Source organism: Melozone crissalis, unplaced genomic scaffold (genome assembly GCF_028551555.1).
Source record: "Melozone crissalis strain CALT ecotype California unplaced genomic scaffold, PUWL_Pcris_2 ptg000014l_1, whole genome shotgun sequence".
NCBI lineage: Eukaryota > Metazoa > Chordata > Aves > Passeriformes > Passerellidae > Melozone > Melozone crissalis.
The window spans coordinates 500,066-527,676 of NW_026535792.1; the positions used below are offsets into that span (position 1 = coordinate 500,066).

At 63.6% G+C, this 27,611-nt stretch overlaps 1 protein-coding gene across 4 annotated transcripts; it reads left to right on the forward strand.

Annotated features, from left to right (window-relative positions):
• The first annotated feature begins 628 nt into the window (after positions 1-628).
• Positions 629-27,602, forward strand: RASGRF1 (Ras protein specific guanine nucleotide releasing factor 1). Of its 4 annotated transcripts, none has more exons than XM_054272570.1 (28): positions 629-968; positions 8,396-8,502; positions 9,618-9,765; positions 11,550-11,642; positions 12,338-12,591; positions 12,954-13,033; positions 13,527-13,720; positions 14,134-14,243; positions 14,866-14,984; positions 15,358-15,371; positions 15,498-15,644; positions 16,423-16,486; positions 17,114-17,250; positions 17,505-17,587; positions 18,220-18,468; positions 18,778-19,148; positions 19,455-19,580; positions 19,688-19,858; positions 20,109-20,221; positions 20,891-21,003; positions 21,522-21,582; positions 23,326-23,429; positions 23,789-23,873; positions 24,648-24,845; positions 25,601-25,680; positions 26,341-26,458; positions 26,710-26,778; positions 27,206-27,602. In XM_054272570.1, the coding sequence occupies exons 1-28, from the start codon at positions 693-695 to the stop codon at positions 27,296-27,298; spliced, it is 3,777 nt and encodes a 1,258-aa protein (XP_054128545.1). In that variant the 5' UTR covers positions 629-692; the 3' UTR covers positions 27,299-27,602. The 4 variants fall into 4 exon arrangements, with proteins under 4 accessions (XP_054128545.1, XP_054128547.1, XP_054128544.1 ...); XM_054272572.1 differs by having other exon boundaries at positions 18,259-18,468; XM_054272569.1 differs by lacking the exon at positions 15,358-15,371 and having other exon boundaries at positions 15,484-15,644.
• The last annotated feature ends 9 nt before the right edge of the window (positions 27,603-27,611 follow it).

Genomic DNA, 27,611 nt, shown 5'->3' on the forward strand with positions numbered 1-27,611 from the left:
CCGAGCCTCTGGCTGTTCCGGGGGTCTCTCGTGCCCAGGGGTCCCCCTTGCTCTCGGGGTTCTGTGTGTCTGGAGCTGTCTCAGCTCTGGCTGTGCCTGAGGGTCCCTCTCGGCCCGGGGCTCCAGCCGTGGGAGGATTCTGTGCTGGCCCGAGGGTCCCAATGCCCGGGGGTCCCTCTCGGCGCGGGGCTCCCTCTCGGCCCGGGGGTCCCTCTCGGCCCGGGGGTCTCTCTCGGCCCGGGGATCCCTGGCGGTGCGGAGCTGCCGGTGCCGGTGCTGGCGGCGGCCCCGGCATCCCGCGGCCCGGGGGCGGCCCCGGCGAGCGCAGCGCGGCGCGACCACCCCCGCAGCCGGCGGCAGGGAGGGAGGCTCGGGAGAGCGGCGGCGAAGGAGGGCCGCGGCTCCGCTCGGCTCCGCTCGGCTCCGCTCGGCGCTGACGGTCCCCGGTGCCGCCGCCGTCACTCGCCCCGCCCGTGCGCGGTTCGGCGCGGCGGGTGCGGGACCGGGACCGGGCTCGGCGGCACAGCCGGGGCTCGGCGGCACAGCCGGGCCGCGGGATGAGCGCCCGGCGGCTCCCCGGGGGCAGCGGGGGCCGCTGATGCTGCGGGGCCCGCGGGCTCTGCGGGGGCGGCGGGGGCGGCTCGGCGCGGCCCCGCCCGCGGCGGGGGCCATGTGAGCGCGGAGCCGGCAGGATGCAGAAGGGGATGCGGCTCAATGACGGGCACGTCGCCCACCTGGGGCTGCTGGCGAAGAAGGACGGGGCCCGGCGCGGATACCTGAGCAAGCGGAGCGCCGACAACACGAAATGGCACACCAAGTGGTTCGCGCTGCTCCAGAACATGCTCTTCTACTTCGAGACCGACTCCAGCTCCCGGCCCTCGGGGCTCTACCTGCTCGAGGGCTGCGTCTGCGACCGCGCGCCCTCCCCCAAGCCGCCCCTCTCGGCCAAGGACTCCCTGGAGAAGCAGGTGGGGACGCGGGGGTCCCGCCGAGGGGGAGGGAGCGTGCCCCGGTGGGGAGTCCTGGCCCCTCGCCCCCGGAACTTGCGGCGCCAGTGACCGGCGCCACGCGTGACCGCGGTGGGGAGGTGAGGAAGAGGCCGGTCCGTGCGGGGGAAGGGGACGATCCCCGGGGCTGCAGTGCCGGAGCAGCGGGCGGGCTCACTGTGGGGGTGTCGGGCTCTGCCCGGGGCACCCCCGCTCCCCCTCCCGTCTAATTAACCGCCGGTAATTAGCGCGGGGCTGCGGGGCGCCTCCCCGCGGCCGCGCTGGGCGCTGCAGAGCCCCGCGCCCCCCGCGCGTCCCCCCCGGCCCGCCAGGTTCGGGTTCGGGGTCTGGAGCGGGGGCACGGCAGAGCTCCCGTGGGGCGGCCCCGGTGCGCGGCCCCGCTGTTGCCAGCCCCCGTGTGCCCCTCCGTGCCCCCTCCGTGCCCCTCCGTGCCCCGTGGCGTGCGGGCAGCGCCCCCGGCCCGGCGGAGCGAGCAGCCTGCGGTGGGTGCGCGCTGCTCGGCGGGGGTAGCTCGGGCCTTGTTTTCAGGCGGATTTCACCCTGCTCCGCTCGCCACGTGTGCGGTTTGCGCCCGCACCCCCATCCCTGGCGGGGAAAGGCAGAGTGCGGGTCCCCGAGCCCTCCGAGCCGGCTCCGGCGTCCTTGGGCCCCGCTGATGGCTGCGGGCGATCAGCGCGGACGCACCTTGGGAGAGCCGGGGCCATCCAGGTGTCCCCCAGCCCCGGGGCTGCTGCGGTCCCCTGGCGGGCCCGGGTGGGTTTCTCGCACCAGCTGTGCCTTTTCCGGCCGGGCAGGGCATCCCGGGGCAGCCCGGCAGGGACGCTGGCAGCCCCTGGCGTGTTTTCGGGGCGCTTAGCTGGAGCTGGGGTGCGCCGCAGCAGCCGGGAGAGCGGGGACGGTGCCAGGCAGGGGGAGAGGGGCTGGATTCCAGCTGCGGGGGCAAATCCCCTGCATCCCCTCCGGAGCCACCCCCGGTCTCACCAGCGGGGACGGGAGCGGGCTGGAGTCACCCTCTGACCCCCCGGCGGTGTGTGCAGCGCGGCCGGGTGCCCTGCGGGCGGCACCGGGGGGGTCCCGGACCCCCATCCCGGGCAGGCACAGCGCGTTCGGGTCCGGCTCTGCAGGGCTTGCATAATTCTGCCTGGCGGGCTCGGGAGCGCTGCCGGAGACTGCAGGATGGGCCCGGGGCACCCCCGGCACCGCGGGGCATGGACAGCCGGGGAGGAAAGCAGCCCCTGATTCTGGCTGTTCTGGCCCCTGGAAACCCTGCCCAGAGAGCCAGGCATGCAGCACCACTGCTCCCTGGCACATCCCTCCCGCCTGGCTCGGAGCACGGGAATATTCCCTTGCGAACAGGGAAATGCTGTGGGCTATGCCCGGCTGGGGCTCCCTCCAGCAGCACCTCGGGGGCTGTGGCGGCGAGAGGGGTCTGCAGTGGCAGGGGTCACGCCGCCGTGGCTGTCTCTGTGTGCTCCTAGCCCAGCCTCCATGAAGCTCAGCAGCCAGGCTGCCATCAGCCCTGCTGCCAGGCTGGAATCCAGCTGGGAATGCAGGCTCTGGGTCCCGGTGTTTGTGCAGGAGGGTTTCCACCCCTCAGACACCATGGGGAGGCTGGCACATCCCCTCTCCAGCTCCAAACGCACCCGGGTGTTGGTGCTCGCTGTGAGTGAGGGGCTGCTGGCACAGGGGGCTCCTGCCGTGGCACACACATCCCCTGCCTCTCACGGGTGTGCCGCGGTTCAGCGCCCGGCCTGGGATGCTGTGGAATTCCTTGGGCAAACCGGAGGGACTGCCAGCCCCGGCGCCGGGTGCCCGCTGCTCTGCAAGCTGATTACCGGCCCGGGGATGAGATAAGCGGCCAATATTGACGGTGCAGATCCGCAGGGCCGTGCTCGGGCAGGGTCTGTGCCCCCAGGGCAGGAAAGCCTCGGCTCAGGCTCACCTGAGGGCCAGCCGGGCCAGCAGCCTCCGGGGAAAGTGCTGAGGAAATTTCCAGCACTGCCCGTGTTCCCAATTAGTCTGTGCTGAGGGGATTTATCCATCCGTGCATTCCAGCTCTGAGCACACTGCTCCTTGCAGCACGGGAGCTCCAGCTCGGATTGCTTCCTGGCTGGAGTGCAGGAATCCCGACAGGTTCCCTGTTCCCTGCAAAGGAGAAACCAAGAGATGGGGCTTTCAACCCCCTCCCTTTTAATGTACTCATGATTTGCTTTGGGGGGATTTTTCCCTGCAACACAATGAATTTCAGCATTGGTATATGTGAGAATGAGGGAGCAAAGACATGTGGAAAACTGGAGCATCGAAGAGGAATTTGCTGCCTCTGGAAACTTAGTTGTGTTTTTCCAGAAATGGATTTTCCTTCCAACCAGTTGGATGGGGAAGATGATTTCCTGCTGGGTGAGGTCAGGCTGTGGCCTGGGAAGGGTCTGTGGGTTGGGATGGGGAGCTGTGATCTGGCTGCTCAGGGCAGCAGTGCCAGCAGTGCTGGGGAGCCGGGCTGGGAGCGAGCCCCCTTTCCCTGCTGTGGTGTCTGGGCCGTGGCACACCCCAGCCCTGCTGCTCCTGGCCCCTGAGGTGTTGGGATGTGCTCTCATGGGTCACTGTCCTGTCCCTGGGCAGTTTGAGTGTCCCCAGGTGGGAGGGCACGACCCAGGTGAGGTCCTGGTGGTGGAGCTGAGCAGGTGCAGGGTGCAGAGCTGATCCCACCACGCCCAGAGATGCCCCAGTGAGGGGTGAGGGCTGTGCTTTGCCAGCTGGGCAGCAGCAATCACGGCTGGGTTTGCTCCCAGGATCCAGCCTGGAGCTGGATTTACAGTCCAGCATCACTGGGGCTGGGCAAGCCCCCTGAGCCCCTCAGCCCAAGCGTTCCCCTGCAGAGCCCTGCTCGTGCCCCAGGTGCTGCACCACACGCACAGCTTTGGGCAGCTCCAGGGATGGGCACTGCACGGTGCCCGGGCAGCCTGGGCTGGTGTCCAGGGCCATTTCCCGGTGCCCTGGGCTGTCCTGGGCAGGAGCCCTCAGTCAGAGCCAGCCTGGAGCTGAGTCAGGCCCAGGACTGGGCTGTGTCCCCGGCTGGGGCTGCTCCTGAGCTCCCACTGCCCGTGGATGGGATTTCCCTCCCCTCTGCAGAGCCTTTCCAGGGATGGGGCCATGGAACAGCGAGTTCAGCCTGTGCTGTGGCCCCCATTCCTGTCAGTCTGGGGTATCTGGGTGCCCTGAGGCCGTGCAGCAGCCCCTGCCAGCTCAGCTGTCCCAGCCCCAGCCCTGCTGCAGCCGTTCCTGCAGTGCCAGGGCCTGGGCAGCTCTGTGGGGTGCAGCAGTGGGGCCCAGCCCTGCACGGGGGTCCCGGGTACCCCAGGAGGGCCCTGCAGGGTGCTTGGGGGCCAGACCTGTCACCGTGGGCATCCTGAGCAGGGCAGGGCACCGTGGGCATCCTGAGCAGGGCAGGTCACTGTGGGCATCCTGAGCAGGACAGGTCACCGTGGGCATCCTGAGCAGGGCAGGGCACCGTGGGCATCCTGAGCAGGGCAGGGCACTGTGGGCATCCTGAGCAGGGCAGGTCACGGTGGGCATCCTGAGCAGGGCAGGTCACCGTGGGCATCCTGAGCAGGGCAGGGCACTGTGGGCATCCTGAGCTGGGCAGTCACCGTGGGCATCCTGAGCTGGGCAGGGCACTGTGGGCATCCTGGGCAGGGCACCGTGGGCATCCTGAGCTGGGCAGTGCCCAGGCTGTTCCCAATTCAGGATGGGTGTGCCAGGCACTGCATCCCCAGGTCCCAGCGCTGGCTGCAGGTCCATGAGCATCAGCCATCCGGGCCGGTGAGAATTCTTCCACCTGAATGTTGTTCCAGGCAATCTGATTTTTGGAGGCTGTAAATCATAATTTGTGGACTTAAACCTGAACTATTCCTCAGCATGGCGGTGACACTGGGTTTTTAATTAATTAGTGTAATGAGTGGTGCCATGTGGGGATTTCTGAGTGAGGGGATGTTCACAGTGTTGGTCCCAGCCATGCCTGCATGCCTGCCTGCCAGCATCACCAGATAAAATCAGGGGGAAAACTGATTTATTTTAATTATTTTACAAATATTTCTCTGAGCCTGCTCCACAAGGGTGATGCTCACCTCTAGTATCCCTTTCCAAATATCCTGACAGCCCGTAGTGAAACAAAGAGGGGAAATTGCAGCCTCTGGGATATTTTTCCTTACTGTCATCGCGGAAATGAGCTGCTGGAGCATCCAACTCCGAGGTCCTGTTTTCCCAGAGCACATGGTATGTAGGTCAGGGATGTTAAAAGCTGCCATGGCTGGCTGTGGATTTTTAGACTCATCCATCCAGAGCAGGAAAATTCTCCTCCTCTTGCCCTTTGTGTCAGCTGGAATCACCATCAGCTCCGCGAGCAGGCGGCCGTGGATCCGCAGGGCGGGCGGCTCCGGGGTGCCGGGGCGTCCCTGTGGGGAGAGCCCCCGAGATGGCACCCCCAGGCCAGGACAGGGGGCAGCCCCTGCTCTGGGGTCGCTGGGGAGCCTCTCCCCTGCAGGGACCATTGTGGGGGCGCTGGGAGAGCGCCCACCCCCACCACAGCCCCCCAAGGGCTCTGGTGGGTTCTTCAGGCTGGAAAATGCCCTTCTGCAAATTCTAAATAATTCTGTGGGAGGCTGACTCTCTGCTTTGGAAATAACGCGTCGCTTTAAAGCTCATTTGAGTTTATTTTGGAGCCTTTCTGCACACCAGGGGCCCCGGGAAACGCCACCCCCCTGCAGCAGGGAGGGCCTGCAGGGAGCCGGGTGATGGTCACAGGGCTGTGGTGGCCTGGGGAGCCGGGTGACTGTCACCTGCTGGGGTCACGGGGCTGTGGTGGCCTGGGGAGCCGGGTGACTGTCACCCAGCAAGGTCACGGGGCTGTGGTGGCCTGGGGAGCCGGGTGACTGTCACCCAGCAAGGTCACGGGGCTGTGGGTGCCCCCGGAGATGCTCTCATCTTTCCCTTGGTGACCTGGCACGCTCCCGCAGCATTGTTTGGGGCAGAATTGCTGTGAGTTGCTGTGAAATCCGTGAGGTCCGGGTAGCTGGGCATGGCCAGGGGGTGGCTCCAGGGGCTGTGTGTCCGGCAGTGCCAGACGGACACACGGACACACGGCCACAGCCCGGGGGCTGTGTGGGCACCATGGAAATGGGAGGATGGAAAACCCCGCATGAGGGATCCTCCAGGAACCAAATGTGCTCATTCGGGGGAGCAGAGCGAGGGGGTGGGATGAGGGGGGGTCTAGTCCCGGGGCTGGGGTTGTTGAGGTGATAAATGAACAAAAACCAGGTGCAAGGAGAAGTAAAGTGACACTGTGGGCAGCACAAACTGCCCTGGGGATGCCATGGTGGGGCTGGGGGCTCACACTGGTACTCCCAGTACAGTGGCTGGTCCTGTGCTGGGTCTGCCCCTGGGTCTGGCCCCGTCCGTGGGTCTGCCCCCGTCCGTGGGTCCGATGCTCAGGAGGCAGCGAGTGCCAGGACGCGCTCCCGGGCTGTCGGTGCCGTGTGTCACTGTGATGATGGCAGAGAGGGATCATCGTTTAGGCGGAGATAAAAGGTGGTGGGAGTTTTATTATTCAAATATAAAATAACTTCCTCCTTCCCAGCACGCTGCACTTCCTGGGAATTGTGTGGGGATAAACGGGAGCAGCGCATGGAGGGGGTGTGTGCTGGCACAGCCGGGCTGGGCTCCCAGCCTGGGCCACAGCCCTGCCCTGGCCACAGCCCTGCCCTGGGGGCTCCCACCCTGCACAGTTGCAGTTACAAGGGAAGGGATGTCAGGTGGGGGTAGAGCTGGGGTACAGAACCCTCCCTATGGGGATCTCAGGTTTTTGGTGAGTTTTCCCTCGGAGCTGCGTCTTTGCCAGTGAAAGCCTTTGGGAGTGGGACGCCGAGGCTGGGGAGCTGCTGCAGCCCCAGGGGTGTCCTGCAGGCAGCCACGGAGCTCTGGGCACCTGAGCCTGGCAGGGGTGGGCAATGGGTGGTGCTGTCTGACACTGGGGTGGGTGATGGTGTCTGACACTGGGGTGGGTGATGGATGGCGGTGTTTGACGTTGGGCATGGCTCCGTAAGGTGAAAGCTGGGCCACAGGATCAGCAGTAAAGGTTCCTGCGCTCAGAGGATCCATGGCAGAAGTGAAGGAGCTGCATTCCCCAGGGCCCTGCAGCTGCTGCCCAAAGGTGAAAGCTGTCTCTGGAGGAGGGCCCTGCTGTGCCCATGGGCATCGTGGGCTCCCGGCTCCCTCTCCCCCTCTGCTGGACCTGGAGGGGCTGCGTGAGCTCCGAGGGTGCCCCTGAGCCTGGGCACGGGCTGGGGCTGGGGCTCTGCCTGTGCCCTGCCTCCCCATCATCCTGCTGCGTTGTCTGGGGGTCCCTGTGCCCAGCACCCCTGGGCCTGCTGGGGACAGGAGGGGAAGGGCCTTGTGGTGCCCACAGCTGTTTTCATGGCACACACAGGGGCTGCCCAGGCTCTGCTCCCGGGTTTGAGGCAGGTTTCAGCCGTGAATTCAGGTCCCTGGTGAAGGCCAGCAGATGATGTCAGGATGAGCTCGTTCCAGCGCGCTCGGTTTAGCCCAGTTATTCCGGGCAGCATCCGGCACTGCAGCGTGGTACCTGTTTCCTTGGAGACTGCAGGGAAGCAGAGCAGCGGCACAAGCCCGGCGGCGGCGGCGGCACCGCACACAATCGGCACAAACACGGCAAATGTCAAGGGAGCCTAAAAATAGCCCCGCACCGCGGCCACCTTCCCCCCGAGCCGGGGAGGGGACACGGGGACCCGGCTGTGCCCGCCGCCACCTCCGGGGGGCTCCGGGGGGCTCGATGCCACACGGCCGGGCTGCAGCAGGGAGCGCAGCCAGGGGAGCGCTGGGGATGGAAAATCCCTCTGAGGCCAGCACTAACTGTGCTGTGGGGATGGAAAATCCCTCTGAGGCCAGCACTAACTGTGCTGTGGGATACAGGTGCAGCTCAGCATCCCTGCTCCCCTGCCCGCTCCCCGAGTGAGCAGCGGGTGGCCGCAGGTTCAGCACTGCAGCGCCCCGGCCTTGGGTGGGCTTGGTGGATTTTCCTGCAGCTGGGGCTTTGCCCAGCAGGATTTCCCCTCGATTTCCCTCACCAGTGGCATGGCTGTGCTGAGGGCACATGGTGGCTGGGCTCCTGGTGTTCCCAAAGCTGCATTTTGGGGTAAAATAAACATCAAAGCTGTTTATTTTCAATGACGCAGCCTGGGGTGGGTCAGGAAATCAGGTCCAGAAATACTTTCTGCCAGCCCTGTGCGGGGTGTGACTGTGCCCCCTGTGCAGGGTGTGACCATGTCCCTGTGCAGTTTGTCGCTGTGACCGTGCCCCCTGTGCTCCCCCCACAGCACTACTTCACGGTGAACTTCAACCATGAGAACCAGAAGACGCTGGAGCTGCGCACGGAGGACGCCAAGGACTGCGACGAGTGGGTGGCAGCCATAGCTCACGCCAGGTGTGCCCCGCGGGTGAGGGTGAGGTGAAGAGTGCTGAGGGTGGCTGGGGAGCAGGGTGAGCTGGGCACTGCCCCCCCGATGCTGAGCGGGGGCTGTGCTCAGGTGTTCCCCTGTTCCCATCCCAGTGCCATGGCACCAGCCCCCCTGGCACGCTGGCACTGCCCGTCCCAGCCTGCAGCCAGAGGGATTCATCCTCAGGCTGAGGGAATCTGGGAAGGGATGGCAAACCTGGTGGGGACAGGGATTGTCAGGCTCCTGTCTGTGCCCTGGCAGTGCTGGCACAGCCCAGATGCCAAGGAGAGCAGCGAGGATCCAGTGCAGTGCAGGTGCCTCTGGGGAAGGAGATGAGGTGTGGGAGCACGGAATGGGACAAACACCCACAAACACCATCCCCTGAGGCTGGGCCAGGAGCAGGGAATGGGACAAACAAACACCATCCCCTGCAGCCCCTGCCAGGAGCAGGGAATGGGACAGACAAACACCATCCCTGCAGGCCCTGCCAGGAGCAGGGAATGGGACAGACAAACACCATCCCTGCAGGCCCTGCCAGGAGCAGGGAATGGGACAAACAAACACCATCCCTGCAGCCCCTGCCAGGAGCAGGGAATGGGACAGACAAACACCATCCCCTGCAGCCCCTGCCAGGAGCAGGGAATGGGACAGACAAACACCATCCCTGCAGGCCCTGCCAGGAGCAGGGAACGGGACAAACACCAACAAACACCATCCCTGAAGCCCCTGCCAGGAGCAGGGAATGGGATAAACCAAACACCATCCCCTGCAGCCCCTGCCCAGAGCAGGGCCTGGTAGGAGCTTGTGCCACTCATGTCCTTCTCAAACTCCTGGAACATGGCCGGTTGCAGAGGTTTGACCATGAGTGTTTGGGGTCCTTTGTGACTCCTGTGCTTTCATTACCGTTTGCTCTGTCCTTTCTGTGCCCCCTGTGGGAGCCCGTGCCCTGCCCACGGGAGCAGCAGCACCCCCAGCCGCAGGAGCTGCCCCGGGGGCTGTGAGCAGTGGGGAGCAGGGGGGATCCCAAGCCCCCTCCCGGTGCTGGGGCCGTGCTCTGCAGGGCAGGCTTGGGGCAGGGATGCTCACGGCCGTGTCTCTGCAGCTACAGGAACCTGGCGACGGAGCACGAGGCGCTGATGCAGAAGTACCTCCACCTCCTGCAGATCGTGGAGACCGAGAAGACTGTTGCCAAGCAACTCCGGCAGCAGATCGAGGACGGGGAGATCGAGATCGAGCGCCTCAAGGCCGAGGTGAAGCGCCCGCGGATGCTCCGGCGCCCCGGGGTGACCGTGGGGGACGGGTGCCATCCCTGTGCGGGCAGGGGTGTCACCGCCGGGGTTCTGCTGCTCTTAGCGACACGGGGCTGGCCCTGCCTCCCTCGGGCATTTCCCAGGCAGGAGGGGCGCAGCAAGGGGCTGTGGCTGTGCCCCCCAGCACGGGAGATGCCCGGCCTGAGCGGGGGTGATGCTCCTGAACGCGGGGGAGAGCCCTGAGTGCTCGGGGTGCTGTCGGGGTGCTCCTGGCAGTGGGTATCCCCATCCCTGGCCATCCCGTGCTGCCTGACTCTGCCTGCAGCACTGTGCCCCCTCCCTGCCAGGGCTGTGCCCGGGATGGGTGCTGGCCCTGCCGCAGTGGTGGGCAGTGGGCACAGCGAGTGTGGGGCACCCTGTGCTCTGCCAGGCTCTCCTCATGCCAGGCACGGCGTTGGGAACCAGCCGTGGGGTGGAGGCAGCCAGGAGTGGGCTGGCAGGGCTGGGACCTTGACCCCAGATCTCTCAGAACCCCAACATCGCCCCAGAGGGGCATCTGAGGAGGCAGTGAGGTTTCATCTGCCCTAATGGTGGGCTTTTCCTAAAATATTGAATTTTTGGGTTCAAATGGGCAGGTCAATCCCTGACCATGTGTTGTGGTGCACAACAGGCTCTAAAATCTCCTCTAACATCTGATCCATATAATGAAATGGGGTGCAACAGATGTGTAGAAGCTGGATCAGTGACCATGAGCCTGTGGCCACCAGTTCTGGTGTATTTCTGCTTTTTCCACCAGTCCAAACTCCACCTCTTTCCTCCTTTCTCTCCAAAATGGGACATCTTCCCCATCCCCCCCAGGAAAGCACTCTTTCCAAGTTGTTTCCTTCAAAATCCAAACCCAGATCACATTTTCCCAATTTCCCACGTTCTGGATGGCACATGTGCTGTTTCTTGCCTTTTCCTGTCACTTTTCAAGTGGTTTTGGCCATGGGGGCCGGGACAGGCGACGAGCAGAGGAGGGAGAGAAAGCACAGGGAGAAACAGTGAAAGCAAACCCGGGAGCTGATGGCTCTGATCCTGCCTGTGAGGGATGCCTGGGGGCTGCTGCCCGCCTGCACATCTCGGGGTCCAAATGCTCATTGGATTCTTCTGCCATTTTCTCCCCAAGCTGTGTTTGCTGAGTTGCTGTGAAGGCTTTTTTGGGAGGCAGGGATGGGTCTTGGATTGGGCACCCATGAGGATTTCCAGGTGCTGGTCCTGGCAGGGTTCAGAGGTATTGAGGAGTTGGTGACAGCTCTGTCACCTTTCCTCACCTGCTTCATCCACCAATTGAATCCCCACCCCTGGAGAGGTTTAAAAGCCGTGTGCATGTGGCACTTGGGGACAATGGTGGGTTAGTGGCAGCGTTGTGATCGGGTGGGCTTGATGGTCTCAGAGGGCTTTTCCAGCCTGACGCGCTCTGTGGCTCCGTGAGTGTGTGATGGGCGTTAGGACAGACCCAGCACAAGGTGTGCCCGTGTCTGTCATTAACCCAGGGCTCACGCTGTTCCCTGGCACAGGGGCAGCCCGGGATGCCCTCAGCCCCTGGGATACCCCTGGAATGCCCTCGGGTCCTGGGATGTGCTCAGCCCCTGGGATACCCCGGGATGCCCTCAGCCCCTGGGATGCCCCCAGCCCCTGGGATGCCCCTGGGATGCCCTTGGCCCCTGGGATACCCCGAGATGCCCCCAGCCCCGGGCAGAGCAGGGCCCCGGGCCCCTGCTCACCCATCCCTGTGCCCGCAGATCGCGTCCCTGCTCAAGGACCACGAGCGCATCCAGGCCAGCCAGGGCAGCGCGCCCAGCGACGACGACAGTGACATCAAGAAGATCAAGAAGGTGGGTGGTGGTGGCGAGGGCTGGCACTGGGGGCCCAGCAGGCACGGCAGACGTGGGCCCCGGGGGCTGGAGGAGGTGTCTGAGCCAGGGCTGCTGTCAGCAGGATTTCAGGAGGAAAATGTGTTCTGCCCAGGCGGGAGCCCATCTGTTGGCAGGGCACTCCCAGCATTGCTGGGAGCATGAGGCTTCCCAGCCAGTGCTGGCTCCTGCACCTCCAGCCCCTCTGGCTTCTGCTCCCATGGCTGTCACTGCTTTTATTGTGGCCAAGGAAAAGCCATCATCACCTGCCAGCATTCCCACAGGGAGCAACAGCCCCAGGCACCCCCTGTCCTAGAGTGGGAGCCCTGGGCACAGAGCAGGACGTGCTGCAGGCGCCCAGCTACACCAGGAAGGGATCTGAAACCTCATCTCCTTATGCTCCCTGTGGAAGGCACACCTTCCACTGTCCCAGGCTGCTCCAAGCCCCATCCAACCTTCCCCTGACCACGTCAGGGATGGGGCAGCCATGGCTGTGGGGGCAGCCTGTGCCAGGAGTTTGGACGAGCTGTTGGATCCCCAGCCTGGAGGGCTCGGAGCAGCACCGGGAAGAGGCAGCAGCACACACACCTGGGTACAGAGCCTGGGACCTCACTGTGCTGACCGAGGGCCCCTGCCCGGCCCCAGCCCCGTCCCTGAGCCCAGCCCTGCTCCCCCAGGTGCAGAGCTTCCTGCGGGGCTGGCTGTGCCGCAGGAAGTGGAAGACCATCATCCAGGACTACATCAGGTCCCCCCACGCCGACAGCATGCGCAAGAGGAACCAGGTGGTGTTCAGCATGCTGGAGGCCGAGGCCGAGTACGTGCAGCAGCTCCACATCCTGGTCAACAACTTCCTGCGGCCCCTGCGCATGGCCGCCAGCTCCAAGAAGCCGCCCATCACCCACGACGATGTCAGCAGCATCTTCCTCAACAGGTGAGCTCTGTCCTGGGCTCCGGGAGCTCTGCGGTGTCCCAGCAGCTCTGCACAACCACTGCCCTCCCTGGTGCTGGGAGTCTGCACTCCACCGTTCCCTGGTGCTGGGGGTCTGCAGTTCCATCATTCCCTGGTGCTGGGAGTCTGCGGCTCCACCATCCCTGGTGCTGGAGTCTGCAGCTGCACTGTTCCCCCCTGTGCCCCCAGGCACCCTCTGCACTGCCTCGAGCAGCTGTCCCCAGCCAGCACAAGGGCACCCTGCTCCCCCTGGGCTGGGGAATTTGTCTAATTCCTCCTTATTTACCTGCCGTTCATCTGTCTGTTCCTGGTCTGGCTTAGTCCTCTCTTGGTTCCTCTTCCAGTGAAACAATCATGTTTCTGCACCAAATTTTCTACCAAGGCCTGAAGGCGCGGATCTCCAGCTGGCCCACACTGGTGCTGGGTGAGTGCTGCTGCCCCCTCCTCATCCTCCTCCTCATCCTCCTGCTGCTGCTGCTCCTTCTCCTTCTGCAGCTTCACAGGCATTTGCCAACCAGCAGCAGAACACTGCACACCATGTCCTGGCTTGGTCATGAGCCAGGCCTACACAGCCACAGAGTACAAACCCCAGAGTGACCAAATTCTGGCGTTCCTGGTTCTGCTGGGAGGTGGGGCTGGAGTGTGCACAGGGGGGCTGATGCTGGAGAGCATCGCTGGGTCCCATCAGACCCTCCTGAGCTCAGCAGGGCAGGGCTGGGGGCACGAGGAGCGGGACACCCCGGGCTGCCCTGGGCTCAGGGGCAGGGCTGGGGGCACGGGGAGCGGGACACCCCGGGCTGCCCTGGGCTCAGGGGCAGGGCTGGGGGCACGGGGAGCGGGACACCCCGGGCTGCTCTGGCTCCCAGGAGGGGCTGCAGCAGCCCACCCACCCACCCACGCCCCTGCTCTGCCTGCAGCCGACCTGTTTGACATCCTGCTGCCCATGCTGAACATCTACCAGGAGTTTGTGCGGAACCACCAGTACAGCCTGCAGATCCTGGCGCACTGCAAGCAGAACCGCGACTTCGACAAGCTGCTCAAGCACTACGAGGCCAAGCCCGACTGCGAGGAGAGGACCCTGGAGACCTTCCTCACCTACCCCATGTTCCAGGTGAGCCCTGCGGCCAGGGCTGGCCCCGGGGGGCTGGGGAGGTGGGATGGCAGTGCACACCCTGTGCCCACGGCTGGCACTGTATGGGGGAGGCAGAGCCTAGGTGAGGCTGCCCTGGGGCTGCACCCTGGTGGTCCCACATGGCTCCTGGGCCTGCTTGGGCCACATCTGTGGGGGGACTCTGGGTGCTGCTGGCTCCCCAGTTATCCCACACCTCTGGGGAGGGACAGGGACCCGCAGGGTCCTGGGCACAGCCCCACATTGTGCCCCCTCTTCACTCAGCTTTGGCACAAGGAGCTTTGGAGCTGTAACCACTCAGGCCGGGGTGTCCCCATGCACGGCAGGAGCAGCCCAGGGTGGGCCCTGCTGTTCCCTGTGCCCCATTGACCTCGGCTCTGTCCCTCGTGCTGCAGATCCCCAGGTACATCCTGACCCTGCACGAGCTGCTGGCCCACACGCCCCACGAGCACGTGGAGAGGAACAGCCTGGATTATGCCAAGTCCAAGCTGGAGGAGCTGTCCAGGTGAGAGCTGCTGATCCGTCCCTCGCTGTGGATGGCTCCTGGCTGCTCTGGCCAGGGGCAGGGTTTCCCAGGGCTCCTGGAGGATGGAATGAGGGCTTTGGAGGGTTGGGATGGTGTGAGTGTCTGGTTCTGGCCTCTGCTCAGGGCTGGTGGGGCTGCCCCATGGGAAGGCACCAAGTGCCTCCAAGATCTCCACATGAGCACTTGGGAATGGGCCATAATTCCCTGCTTTCTATCCTCTTTCTCCCCAGCCCGTGGACTGTCCTGGAGTGTTCTGAATGTTGGTGCCAAACCCACCCGCACACTTTAAGTCCTGCAAAGAGTTTCCATCCCTTTTCCCACTCCTCAGAGGGGGCTGGTGAGGGGGGGATCTGTCTGCCTTGAATGTGAATTTCGTGATTTCCAAGCACTCCCATTTCAGTATCTATCAGCCTAGAGGCACAGCCTGGGCAGATGTACAGGTCACCTCCGCAGCTCCTGGCTCAGTCTGGGTGGATCCTGCTGCAATTGCCTTGACATTCCTTCCGTTTTGGTTTTACCTGCTGCAGCCCCACCAAGTGTCCAAAGGGAAAACTTGTGCAGATCCCAGCCCAGCTCTGATTTTCTCCTCTCCATCCTTCAGGATAATGCACGATGAAGTGAGTGAGACTGAAAACATTCGGAAAAACCTGGCAATAGAGCGGATGATCATCGAGGGCTGTGAGATCCTGCTGGACACCAGCCAGACCTTCGTCAGACAAGGTCTGCGTCAGTGCCAGCGTCCCTCCCCTCTGTGGTGAACGTGAGCCCCGTGGCCCTGCCCTGTGTGCTCTGGTGGCCTGCGAAATTTAAAGATATAATTCAGTTATGAGTTTTCGCTGATCAGAGGTACATTAGTTCAGACAGCTCTGGCACTTTTGGGCAGTTTTGTCCCTGCCCTTTCCCATCAGGGCATGGGAGGTGCACCTTGGCTGTTGCTGGTGCCCCACCGGGGAGGCAGCAGCACCACGCTGAGCTCTGGTCCCGGAGTGGGCTGGGGCTGCAGGGTGGGCTGGGGGCAGTTTGGGGGCTCTGGGGCACACAGGGGCTGTGCTGTGTGGCTGTGCCGTGCGGGGCTGACACCATGTGCCCTCAGGCTCCCTGATCCAGGTGCCCATGTCAGAGAAAGGGAAGATCACACAGGGCTGGCTGGGCCGGGGGCAGCTCGGGGGCACACGGGGGCTGTGCTGTGCCACGCGGGGCTGACACGGTGTCCCCGCAGGGTCCCTCATCCAGGTGCCCATGTCGGAGAAAGGGAAGATCACGCGGGGCCGGCTGGGCTCGCTGTCGCTCCGCAAGGAGGGCGAGCGCCAGTGCTTCCTCTTCTCCAAGCACCTCATCATCTGCACCCGCGGCTCCGGGGGCAAGCTGCACCTCACCAAGGTGAGCGGCCGCGGCTGCTGCCGCTCCCTGCCCGTGGGGGGACACAGGGTGGCCCTGCTGCGGCCCCAGCTGGTGACGCAGGGGTCCGGGACCACCTTGGCCTCCCCTGGCACAGCCCCAGGGATGCTGGGCTGGGAGCCTGCGCCCACCTGGATTTATTTCACGTGGTCCTTGTCGGAGCTGAGTCATGGGAGAGATGAGAAACTACACGATCTTGATAAAAGAGTCCACCCTGGTTTGCAGCAGAAACGTTGACAGCCTGTTCTGGAAGAAGCTGGAATCACAGCCCGGGCTGTCTGTAGCACTCCCAGCTCCTCTGGTTGCTCCCTGGGTTCCCGTGTTTATTTGGGGAAGCTTGGCAGTTAATTGAGCAAGAATCTTACAGAAATTGCTTGTTACTGGCATTAAATTATCAGTTTGAAGAATCACAGTCCGTGGCAAAGAGCTGATAATTGCAACAACAGACTTTGGGAAAATTAAATTTAAAGCTCCTATTAAATATTTTATAAACGCATTAGTTGATCAATTTGACAAGGAAAGCCCAGAGATCCCAGCAGGCACAGATCTTTTTCCCAGCGCAAGCAGAGCTGTGTGTGTGTCCCCTCCCCTGGGCTGTCCCCTGGGGACACTGGTCTGTCCCCAGCCCTGGGGTGGGGGACAAGGACAGAGGAGCCCTGGGGGGGTCCCCACTGCTGAACCCTGACTCCCGGCCTGGTGGGGCTGTGCTAGGGATGCCCAGCCCCAGGCTGGCAGGGCTGAGCCCCCTTTGTGCCTGCAGAACGGGGTGATCTCCCTCATCGACTGCACGCTGGTGGAGGAGCCCGAGAGCACCGACGAGGACGGTGGGTGCTGGGGAGCTGGCTGGGTGTGCTGGGAGTTGGCTGGGTGTGCTGGGTGTGCTGGGAGCTGGCTGGGTGTGCTGGGTGTGCTGGGGAGCTGGCTGGGTGTGCTGGGAGCTGGCTGGGTGTGCTGGGTGTGCTGGGGAGCTGGGGGAGCTGCCTGGGTGTGCTGGGTGTGCTGGGGAGCTGGCTGGGTGTGCTGGGTGTGCTGGGAGCTGGCTGGGTGTGCTGGGTGTGCTGGGGAGCTGCCTGGGTGAGCTGGGGAGCTGGGGGAGCTGCCTGGGTGTGCTGGGTGTGCTGGGGGAGCTGCCTGGGTGTGCTGGGTGTGCTGGGGGAGCTGAGCTGGCTGGGTGTGCTTGGGGAGCTGATTAGGTGTGCTTGGGGAGCTGGCTGGGTGTGCTTGGGCAGGGGGTCACATCCAGGTGCCAGCAGAGTCAAGGAATCCATGACTGAGGTTTAATTAGATTAATTAATTACTGTGAACCAAGCAGACCCACACTTAGACCTGACCATTCCTGGGGTAGCCAAAAACCCACAAAAACCTGAATAAACCTTCCTTGAAAGCTGGCTGGGAGAGAGGGGATGGGAAAGGCTTTCCCAATCACTGTGTGGGGTTTTTCTGGTCCAAAGCCAAAACATCAGGACAAGACATTGACCACCTTGACTTCAAAATCGTGGTGGAGCCGAAGGATTCCTCATCTTTCACCGTTATCCTGGTGGCCTCATCCAGGCAGGAGAAGGCTGCATGGACCAGTGACATCAGCCAGGTAGGACCCAGCAGGGAGGGCTGTGGAGCTCTCAGCACGAGGAGCTGCCACGGGGTCCCTGCTGGGTTGGGGCACACAGGTAACATGGGGTTTGCTGTGTGCCCATGGCCCCACTGCCCACCCTGAGCCTGGGTTTGCACCCTGGAGCTTTCCTGGCGCCCCTGGGGTGTGGGGACCTGCAGGGAGCAGGGATGTCACTGCTCTCAGGAACATCCAGCCCTGAGTTCCTCCACCTGCTGCCCGTGTCTCTCCAGTGCGTGGACAACATCCGCTGCAACGGGCTGATGATGAACGCCTTCGAGGAGAACTCCAAGGTCACCGTGCCCCAGATGATCAAGTGAGTGTGCAGGGCCAGGACGCGGCTCCTGGGGCAGCCCAACGCTGCCAGGAGCCTCGGGAGCACGGGGACCCCCTGGGACCCCACCCGTGTGCTCCCTGGGCTCTCCCAGTGTGGTGATTAGCAGCGTTAATTGGCTGCTGAGGGATTTGTGCCTGCTGGATGGGTGGGAATGCCAAGGGGGAGAGTTCAGGGAAAAATAACAATAGTAAAGAAGGGGTAAAAGTGCCAGAAGGGAGGGGCAGGGAGGCTGTCCTCCCTGTAGGTCCTGGGGTGCAAAGGCTGTGCTGGGACATGTGTGGGATGAGGGGGGCTGTTTCCAGCCAGGGGGACAGGGCAGCACGGGGCATTCCTGCCCCATTCCCTGCTGCCAGACAGGGGAGAGGGCTTGGCTTGTGTGCACCTGGGGATGGCCCATCCACATGCCTCTGCCTGCTGAGCACTCCACCATGCCAGGAGCCCATTCCAGGAGCCCATTCCAGGGTGTGGGTTCCTGGGCTTTCCCCTGGGAGCACTCCCACCCGTGTTTCCCATGGGGACACCCATAGGAACAGGGCTCCCTCCTGCACTGCTTCCCATGGTCTCTTGGTTTCGTTCCAGGCTGGAGCCACAGAAATCTCGTTTCTCTGCAGGTCTGATGCCAGCTTGTATTGTGATGATGTTGACATTAGGTTCAGTAAAACGATGAATTCCTGCAAGGTCCTGCAGATCCGCTATGCCAGCGTGGAGCGGCTGCTGGAGAGGCTGACGGACCTGCGCTTCCTGAGCATCGACTTCCTCAACACCTTCCTGCACTCCTACCGCGTCTTCACCACCGCCCTCGTCGTGCTCGACAAGCTCATCACCATCTACAAGAAGCCCATCAGTGCCATCCCTGCACGGTGAGGCTGCAGAGGGACCTGTCCTGTCCCTGCTGCCACGCTGGGACTGTCACGGCTCCCCGTGAGCTGTGATAACCCCAGACAGGGGAGGGAGATGAATCCAAGCTCTGTGGGTGCCCCCGCTCCTGAGAGGGCCAGGAGCTGGCCATGGGGTGGAGTTGGCTCTGCTGCTGTGCCTGGGGGATGCCCTGGGGTCCCAGTGCTGCCCACAGGGTGGAGGGGCTCACGTTGGCTCTGCTGCTGTGCACCCTGGTGTCCCAGTGCCATGGGGGGTTCCCTACGGCCTCAGCCTGTCTGTGTCCCTGCCAGGTCGCTGGAGCTGCTGTTTGCAAACAGCCAGAACAACAAGCTGCTCTACGGGGAGCCCCCCAAGTCACCCCGGGCCAACCGCAAGTTCTCGTCGCCGCCGCCGCTGTCGCTGAGCAAGTCATCGTCACCCAGCCGGCGCAGGAAGCTGTCCCTCAACATCCCCATCATCACCGGCGGCAAGGCGCTCGACCTGGCCGCGCTCAGCTGCTCCTCCAACGGCTACGCCGGCGTCTACTCCTCCATGGCCCCCTTCAGCAAGACCACGCTGGACATCAACAAGCTCTACGTGTCCAGCGCCTATCCCAACAAGATCCCCGACGAGGGAGAAGCGGCCGCGGAGAAGCAGGAGGAGTCCCTGCAGGGCAAGCAGAGTGAGTCCCTGTGGGTTTGGGCTCTGGCACTCAGGGGCTGGTTTAGGTGCACGCACAGAGAGCTCCAGCCTCCTGAAAACTCAGTAATTTTTAATAACAAAGCAAAAAAATCCACCCAAATCCCTCCCCCTCAAGGAAAAAACCCGTTCCAAAGTATCCCACAGAAACGGCAGAGCTCTGTACCTTTCCCATACATGGTGGCCACATCCCAAGCTGGAATGGGGCAGACTTGAGGAAAATGGGGAAGAACTAAAAGGCGGCTGTGTTTGTGTGCAGTGGGTGTAAAGGGGTTCCCTGTCCTCCCAGGCTCAGAGGTGTCTGTCAGGGAAGAGTCGGACACAGATCCCAACCACAGCGATGAAGCAGAAGCTGAAGCTTCCCCAACGAAATCTCCAACGACTCCCAAGTCCGTCAAGTGCAAAAATTCATCAGGTAACGCGTGAGGTCTGGGGGTGCCCGTGTCTTGGGGGGCTGGCACCTGCGGGGCCCTGTCTGGCAGCAGCGGTGCCCACAGGGGTGTTGGATTTCCTCTCCCGCAGATTTCTCGCTGTTTTCCTACAACAATGGCATGGTGATGACGTCCTGCCGGGACCTGGACAGCACCCGCAGCGCCCTGTCTGCCACCTCCGCCTTCGCCATCGCCACGGCGGGGGCCAACGAGGGCACCCCCACCAAGGAGAAGTACCGCAGGATGTCCCTGGCCAGCGCAGGTACCTGCCCCAGGGACTGCCTCTGGAAGCCACCACAGGGGTTTCCCTGCAGGCACACTGTGGGCTGGGGGAGCCCAGAGCCCCCAGAGCCTGCTCCAGCTGTGCCCTGGGCTTGGCACTGCCCAAGGGCTGTGCAGCTCCCCGGGTGTCCCCCTGCCTGCTGACACAGGGAGGGGGTGCTCCTCTGGCAGCCCCAGAGGGGCTGTGAGCCCTTCCCGAGGGGCTGTGCCGTGCTGAGGGCTCCCGGCAGTTTCAGGGTTCCCGACGGACCAGCGGAACGGGGACAAGGAGTTTGTGATCCGCAGAGCCGCCACCAACCGCGTGCTGAACGTGCTGCGGCACTGGGTGTCCAAGCACTCCCAGGTGGGCAGCGCCGCCTTCCCCGCTCCCTCCCGCCCGCCGGCGTGCTGGGCAGCTCAGCCAGCACTGCTGAGAGGCCAGTCTGGCCCTGAGGGCCTGATGGAGCAGTGCAGATGGTGAGGGGCAGGGAGCTGGGGCAGGGAACAGGGGGCACATCAGGGTTTGCACAGCTGGGGTGCAGAGGAGGGGAGCTGGGCCTGCCAGCACCCCTGGCTGGTGCAGAGCAGGGGGAGTCTGGGTTTGGTGCCTGTTGGGATGCTCAGGATGGGGTCAGGGCACCCCTGGCTGGTGCAGAGCAGGGGGAGTCTGGGTTTGGTCCCTGTTGGGATGCCCAGGATGGGGTCAGGGGTGCAGGGCAGGGGGAGTCTGGGTTTGGTCCCTGTTGGGATGCCCAGGATGGGGTCGGGGCACTGGGAGCTGTCCCTGCTGTGCTGTCCCTCCTGCACTGGTGACGGGGCAGTGGCCCAGTGCCATACTGGTTCTCACTGGGAACACACAGCTCTCCCAGGCTGGGGATGCTGATGCAATGGGACTGAGCGAGCCTGCTGCCCTCCCGTGCTGGGACTGTGCTGGAAGAGGCAGCCCCTTGCCCAGCCGGGAAGGAAGCAGCTCTGCTGGGGTCAGGGTCACTCCAGCACAGTAATTAATCCCAGGCTGTGCTGGCCTTGGCAGGACTTTGAGACCAACGAGGAGCTGAAGTTCCGGGTGATTGGCTTCCTGGAGGAGGTGATCCACGACCCCGAGCTCCTGACGCAGGAGAGGAAGGCAGCTGCCAACATCATCAGGTGAGGGGCCGCAGGTTTTGTGCCAGGCTTGCCCTGGCACTGCCAGCTGCTGGCTGCTCCTGCTGTCACCCGGGAGCACAGCAGGCTCAGCAGGGGCTGGGAGCAGCCAGGGAGGAAGATGAGGAGGAGGCTGGCTGCTCTCAGCCTCAGGGCAGGGCGGGTGTGAGCCCCTTGGTGCCCTGCTGAGGTTCAGTGCTGAGCCCAGAGGGTGCTGGCCCTGCTGCTGCCGGGTGCTGGTGTGGCACCGTGGCTCCCAGGCTGTGCTGGGCAGGGCTGGGCTGGCACTCAGGGTGTGCCCACCCCACACTGAGGGCAGGACACTTGTCTTGCAACAGGGCTGACACTTGTGGGGACACTGGCCACGGCTAAGGAGTGTTTTTCTCTGTAAAATGAGGAATGGCACTGAGGGGGTCTCCTGACACACAGGCTGAGTGTTCCTCGGGGCTGTGCTGTCCTGCTGGAGCTGTGTGGGTCTGGTGCTCTCCCAGCTGCAGAAATCCTCTCTTTCTGTGCCACAGGACCTTGACGCAGGAGGATCCAGGAGACAACCAGATAACCCTGGAGGAGGTGGTGCAGATGGTAAATGCTCCTTCCTTCTCTCCCTGCCTGCCCCTGGTGCCTTGGGGTGGTGGAAGGGGAGCAGCCAAAGGTCCTGGTGCTCACTCAGGGCAGAGCCAGCCCCCAGGGGCAGTGCCAGGGGTGCAGCTGCACAGCAGGAAAGGCTTTCTGGGAGGGGCCAGCTGTGAGCACAGCTGGATCTGTTACGGGCAGAGGCAGCACCAGCCAGCCCACAGGCACATCTTTCCCCCGCAGTCAGCAGAATGGCTGCAGAGGGCACAGAGACACCTGCCTGCTGCTGCCTGTGCCCCAGGGGCTCCCATCGTGCCCCCAAAGCCGTTCCAGTTCCAAGTGAGGGGCTCTGGCTCAGCCAGCATCACCGCTGCTCCCTGGAAAAGGAGCCCTGGGAATGTGCATGGATTTAGAGCCCCCAGGGTGGCTGCAGAGCGCTTGCTGCCCTTCTGCACTGAAAAAACCCAACCAAACCTGTTCCCAGAAGAACACAAGAGCCACTTGAAACCGGCCTGGAGCACCTGAAACACCCACGACTCTGTCCCCTGGCTCTGCTGGTGCCTTCTGGAGGGGGCACTCCCTCCTGGCCTTTGTCTGAGCTGTTCCCATAACTGCGTGTTCTGGAAACTTCCTCTGAAGAGGAGAGGACAGCAGAGCCCTGAGGCTTTGCCCTGCCCCTCAGGCTGGGCAGCAGCACCTGCAGTCCAAGGGTGCTGGGACGTGAGGGTGCCCTGGGCTTTGGGGCGCACATCACGAGCGGGGGGCTGCGTTGTTTGCTGGAGCTTTCCCAAGCCCTGTCCCAAGGGATTGTGCAAGGGGCTCTTGCCCTGTGCTGTGCTCTTGTGTGTGTGTGTGTTGATCCTGGGGGGTTCTCCTGTGTCACCAGGGCAGTTTGGTGTTTATTTGGGCGGGATGCCAGTGAGGTTTGTTGTTTTTGGTGGCTGATCTCCTCCCTGAAGGCAGCAGGGTGGAGCTGCTGCAGGGAGTGGCACCAGCCCCTGGTGGTGTTGCAGGGAATGCACCGGCCCCTGCTGGCACCAGCCCCTGGTGGTGTTGCAGGGAATGCACCAGCCCCTGGTGGTGTTGCAGGGAATGCACCGGCCCCTGCTGGCACCAGCCCCTGGTGGTGTTGCAGGGAATGCACCAGCCCCTGGTGGTGTTGCAGGGAATGCACCGGCCCCTGGTGGCACCAGCCCCTGGTGGTGTTGCAGGAGTGGCACCAGCCCCATCCAAGCCCTGTTTGTGGGGTGTTGTGGGGGGTGTTGGGTGGCCCTGAGCTGTGCCCAAGGACTGGTCTCAGTGACCGTGTCTCTGGGATGGTTTAGGACAGTCACCAGTGGCTCCGTGCAGTCTGAACCTCAGGCCTTGGCTCCATGTGGGGGCACCCTGAGCCCTGCAGGGCTGCTTGGCCAGAGCCAGGCAGTGGGACAGGGCCCATCCCTGCTCCCCTGCTTTCCTGGAATCCCTTGGCAGGCCCACCTTGCCCTCCTGGGCAGGGCAGCAATGCTCCAGCTGGGATCCCTGGCTGCTTTGCTAATTAAACAGCCAAAGGCTGCATGATTAAATCCCCGGGGATCTCGAGGCTGGCAGGAGCACGGTGTGGGCTGGGGTGCCTCTGGAGCACTGCACACCCAGCTCTGCTGGGGAAAGCCTTTGCCTGGCAGCCTGGCTTGGCTCTGGGTCTCTGTCCATGGTGTGAGGGATTCTCTCTGAGCTCCTGCCTGCTGAGCCCCACTGTTCTCTGTCCCACAGGCTGAGGGTGTCAAAGCAGAGCCCTTTGAGAACCATTCAGCCTTGGAGATCGCAGAACAGCTGACGCTGCTGGACCACCTGGTCTTCAAGAAGATCCCATATGAGTGAGTGATCCTGTGGGTCAGGAAAGGCGGCTCTGGTCACCCAGGGCCCCATGGGCAGCCTGGCTGGGCTGACCCCAGACAGTGCAGAGCCTTCCTGGGCTTTGCCAGTAGCCCAGCCCTGGCTCAAGGGCAGATTTGGAGCCCTGTGGCTTCTCTGCTTTTGTGGGATGTCCCAAGGTAATCGGCTCAGGGACACCCTCCCACAACCAGCACACCTCCAGCCACATCCACGGTCCCTTTCCAGCAGTGTGGGGCAGACCCCGGGATCTCCATCCTGTGCAGAGGCAGTGGAGCTTGCAGGGCTTGGACATCCCACAAAACTGGTGAATAAAAGTTGACCTGAGCACTGTGGTTTGCAGGGAATTCTTTGGGCAAGGCTGGATGAAGCTGGAGAAGAACGAGAGGACTCCATACATCATGAAGAACACAAAGCACTTCAATGATGTAGGTGCAGCTGCAGGGCACAGGCGGGTGGGCACGGGGGAGGCAGCTCAGCCCCCTGCCCAGGGCTGGGTGAGGGAGGGTCACCTACCCCATGGCTCTGCCTGCTCCACGGGCTGTCCCTGCCCCACAGGCCCTGCGTGCCCCACAGGCCCTGTGTGCCCCACGGGCTGTCCCTGCCCCACAGGCCCTGCGTGCCCCACAGGCCCTGTGTGCCCCACGGGCAGTCCCTGCCCCGCAGGCCCTGCATGCCCCACAGGCCCTGCGTGCCCCACGGGCTGTCCCTGCCCCGCAGGCCCTGCCTGTCCCACGGGCTGTCCCTGCCCCACAGGCCCTGCATGCCCCACGGGCTGTCCCTGCCCCGCAGGCCCTGCGTGCCCCACGGGCCCCGGGCAGCCGGTGCAGGTGGAGCCAGTCCTGGTGCAGCTGCTGCTGGTGGGGCTGCAGCAGCACAGGGAGATCTCACACTGCTGTGAGGCTGGGGTGTCCAGAGCCACGCTGAGGGCCGGGCTGGGGTGCCCAGAGCCATGCTGAGGGCCGGGCTGGGGTGCCCAGAGCCACGCTGAGGGCTGGGATGGGGTGCCCAGAGCCATGCTGAGGGCCGGGGTGCCCAGAGCCACGCTGAGGGCCGGGGTGCCCAGAGCCACGCTGAGGGCCGGGCTGGGGTGCCCAGAGCCATGCTGAGGGCTGGGCTGGGGTGCCCAGAGCCACGCTGAGGGCCGGGCTGGGGTGCCCAGAGCCACGCTGAGGGCCGGGCTGGGGCCGTGTCTCCCCAAGGTCAGCAACCTGATCGCCTCGGAGATCATCCGCAACGAGGACATCGCGGCGCGCGCCAGCGCCATCGAGAAGTGGGTGGCCGTGGCCGACATCTGCCGCTGCCTGCACAACTACAACGCCGTGCTGGAGATCACCTCCTCCCTCAACCGCAGTGCCATCTTCCGCCTCAAGAAAACGTGGCTCAAGGTCTCCAAGCAGGTAGGCCGGCCCGTCCGGGGAGCTGGGCTTGCTGCGGGGCGTTGGGGCAGGGGCAGGAGTTAGGAAACGGGGAGAAGGGTTTCAGGTTGTTCTCGGGAGGGAGGTGGTGGGTGGACAGGCAGAGCCTGCCTTGGAGTCAGGTTTATTCATGGAATTGTTTGGGTTAGAAAAGCTCTCTGAGACTGCGCAAGTCCAGCTGTTCCTTCAGCACTGCCAAGGCCACCACTAACCCCTGTCCCCAAGTGCCACATCCACGTAGCTTTTCACTCCCTCCACTGACTCCACCACTGCCCTGGGCAGCTGTGCCAGGGCTGGGCAGCCATTACGAAATTTTCCTAGTATTAAATCTAAATCTCTCCTGACACAACTCCTCTCCCCTTGTCTCGTCACTAATTACCTGTGAGAAGACACTGTCCCCACCTGCAAGACAGAGGTGCAGTTAAAGCTCTCTGAGCTGGCACCACTGCGGGCTCCCAGCAGCCAGGAGCAGTAATTTTTGCTATAAAATGACAAACCTGTGAATGAAAACAGGCGAGGGCAGAGGTGGGAGCAGGGGACGCAGCGAGTGCACAGCCTGCTCACCTGCAGCCAGGTGTGACAGCCAGGGCACGCTGCACCTGTGGAGGTGCAGGTGGGGTGAGGTGCCCTGGGCAGGGTGGGCTGGAATTGCCCCCGTGTCTCTGCAGGCTCCCCCCCAGCCACAGGGAGTGGGGGTTCTCCCGGGCCCCTGCCAGCAGCACTCTGGTTTCTTGCAGACCAAGGCTCTGATTGATAAGCTCCAGAAGCTGGTGTCGTCGGAGGGCAGGTTCAAGAACCTGAGGGAGGCACTGAAAAAGTGAGTGAGTGGTGCTTCTCCTCCTGCCCCAGGGCTGCTCTGGGGCCTGCAGGGCGGGGGGAGCTGAGCTCTGCTCCCAGGGCTGCTCAGAGCCTGCACTGAAGGCTGCCCTGTGGAGCCAGCACAGTGCCTGGCAGCGATCCCCAGGACTGAGCTGCTCCTTTGGGCAGCATGGGGAAACATGGGAATAAAAGGGACTGCAAAGGGGAAAATCACTGCCAGGCACCAGAGAACAATTTTCCCCATCACTGTCACAGAATCATCAAATCCCAGAATGGTTTAGGTTGGAAGGGACCTTAAAGCTCATCCTGTTCCATTCATCTCTGTGGGCAGGGCCCCCTTCTACTAGACCAGGTTGCCCATGGAAGCTTCTAAAGGTCTTCCTGACCCTCTGTGTTGTCAAAGCTGCCCCAGCTCATCTCCTGCTCATCTCCCATGGCTTTGTGAGGGGCACAGCCACGGGTCCTGCCTGTCCTGCTGTGCTGGTGGGGATGAGGCCCAGGACACCAGGAGCCTTCCCTGGGAGAGCCCTCCTATATCAGAGAGAATCCTTCCACCTCTGCTGCACAACTGCAGAGCTGTTCCCTTCTCCCCTGCCCTGCCCCAAGCTCCAAAGGGAGGGAGTTTTGCTCCTCATTCGTTTCTGGTTCACTCCTGAAGTTGTGACCCCCCGTGTGTCCCCTACCTGGGCATGTACCTGACGGACCTGGCCTTCATCGAGGAGGGCACCCCCAACTACACCGAGGATGGCCTGGTGAACTTCTCCAAAATGAGGATGGTGAGTGCTCCAGGGCTGCGCTGGGGTGATGTGGCTGTGGCCAGGTCTGCGTCCCCTCAGCCTCCACCTGCACAGCACCAGGAGGCCACACATGTCCCCTGCACACACCTGGGGCTGGTCCCGGTGTCTGGAAGGGACAAAAGGCCTCTGCACTGTGCTGTGCTGGGTGCCCCTGCCCTCCTGGGCACTGGGCTGGGTTCTCTGGGTGATGGCTGAGCCATGAGCACCTCCTGTGTTTTATCCCTGCACAGATCTCACACATCATAAGGGAGATCCGCCAGTTCCAGCAAACCTCCTACAAGATCGAGCACCAGCCCAAGGTACAGCCCTGTCCCAGAGCCTCGGGCAGGCTCTGCCCCTCATCTCCCTCTTCCATCACAGCAGCTAAGCCTTCTAACCTGGCAGCTCCCTGCTGGAGTCTGTTGGGGGGATCAGGGGATGGAGGGAGGCTGTGGGGGCTCAGCAGGCTCCCCCGTGGGCCCCAGGCAGCTGCTGCAGAGGGCAGCACCGATGGGCAGGCCCGGAGCGCTCAGGGGGGCACCCGGACACGCTGAGGAGCAGCGGTGTAGGGGCAGCACGCCCTCCGCAGGGAGCAGGGTCCCCTGCCGCCCCACTGCCAGCACCAGCCACCCTCTGCCCGTGCCGGCCCCACCATGAGACAGCTCTCACCCTCCCCTGCGGCAGCGTTGGGTGTCCCCGCTGTCGGGCTGTGCCCTCCCGGCCGCTCACGGCCCGCTCCGTCCCCAGGTGACGCAGTACCTGCTGGACCAGTCGGGAGTGATGGACGAGGAGTCCCTGTACGAAGCTTCTCTGCGGATAGAGCCCAAGCTGCCTTCGTGAGCGGCGCGGCCGCCGGACTCTCGCTGTACCCCTGTACATAGCCCCGCTCCACGGGCGCCCTGGAGCGACCCCCGTCCGTGCTTCCCCCGCCCCGGCCCGGCCCGGTCCGGCCCCGGCCCGCCGCGCTCGTGTAGGATTCCCCGCCCCGCCACGGTTTAACGCGCCGACACTTCGCTGGAGTCCCGGGCTCTTTTCCATGATGTTACTTTTGTCATTTGTTCCTCTTGGGGGGCTGGTGGTCGGGCAGGCGAGTTCCCGTGGGGCAGGTGAGTCCCTGTGGGGCAGGTGAGTCCCTGTGGGGCAGGTGAGCTCT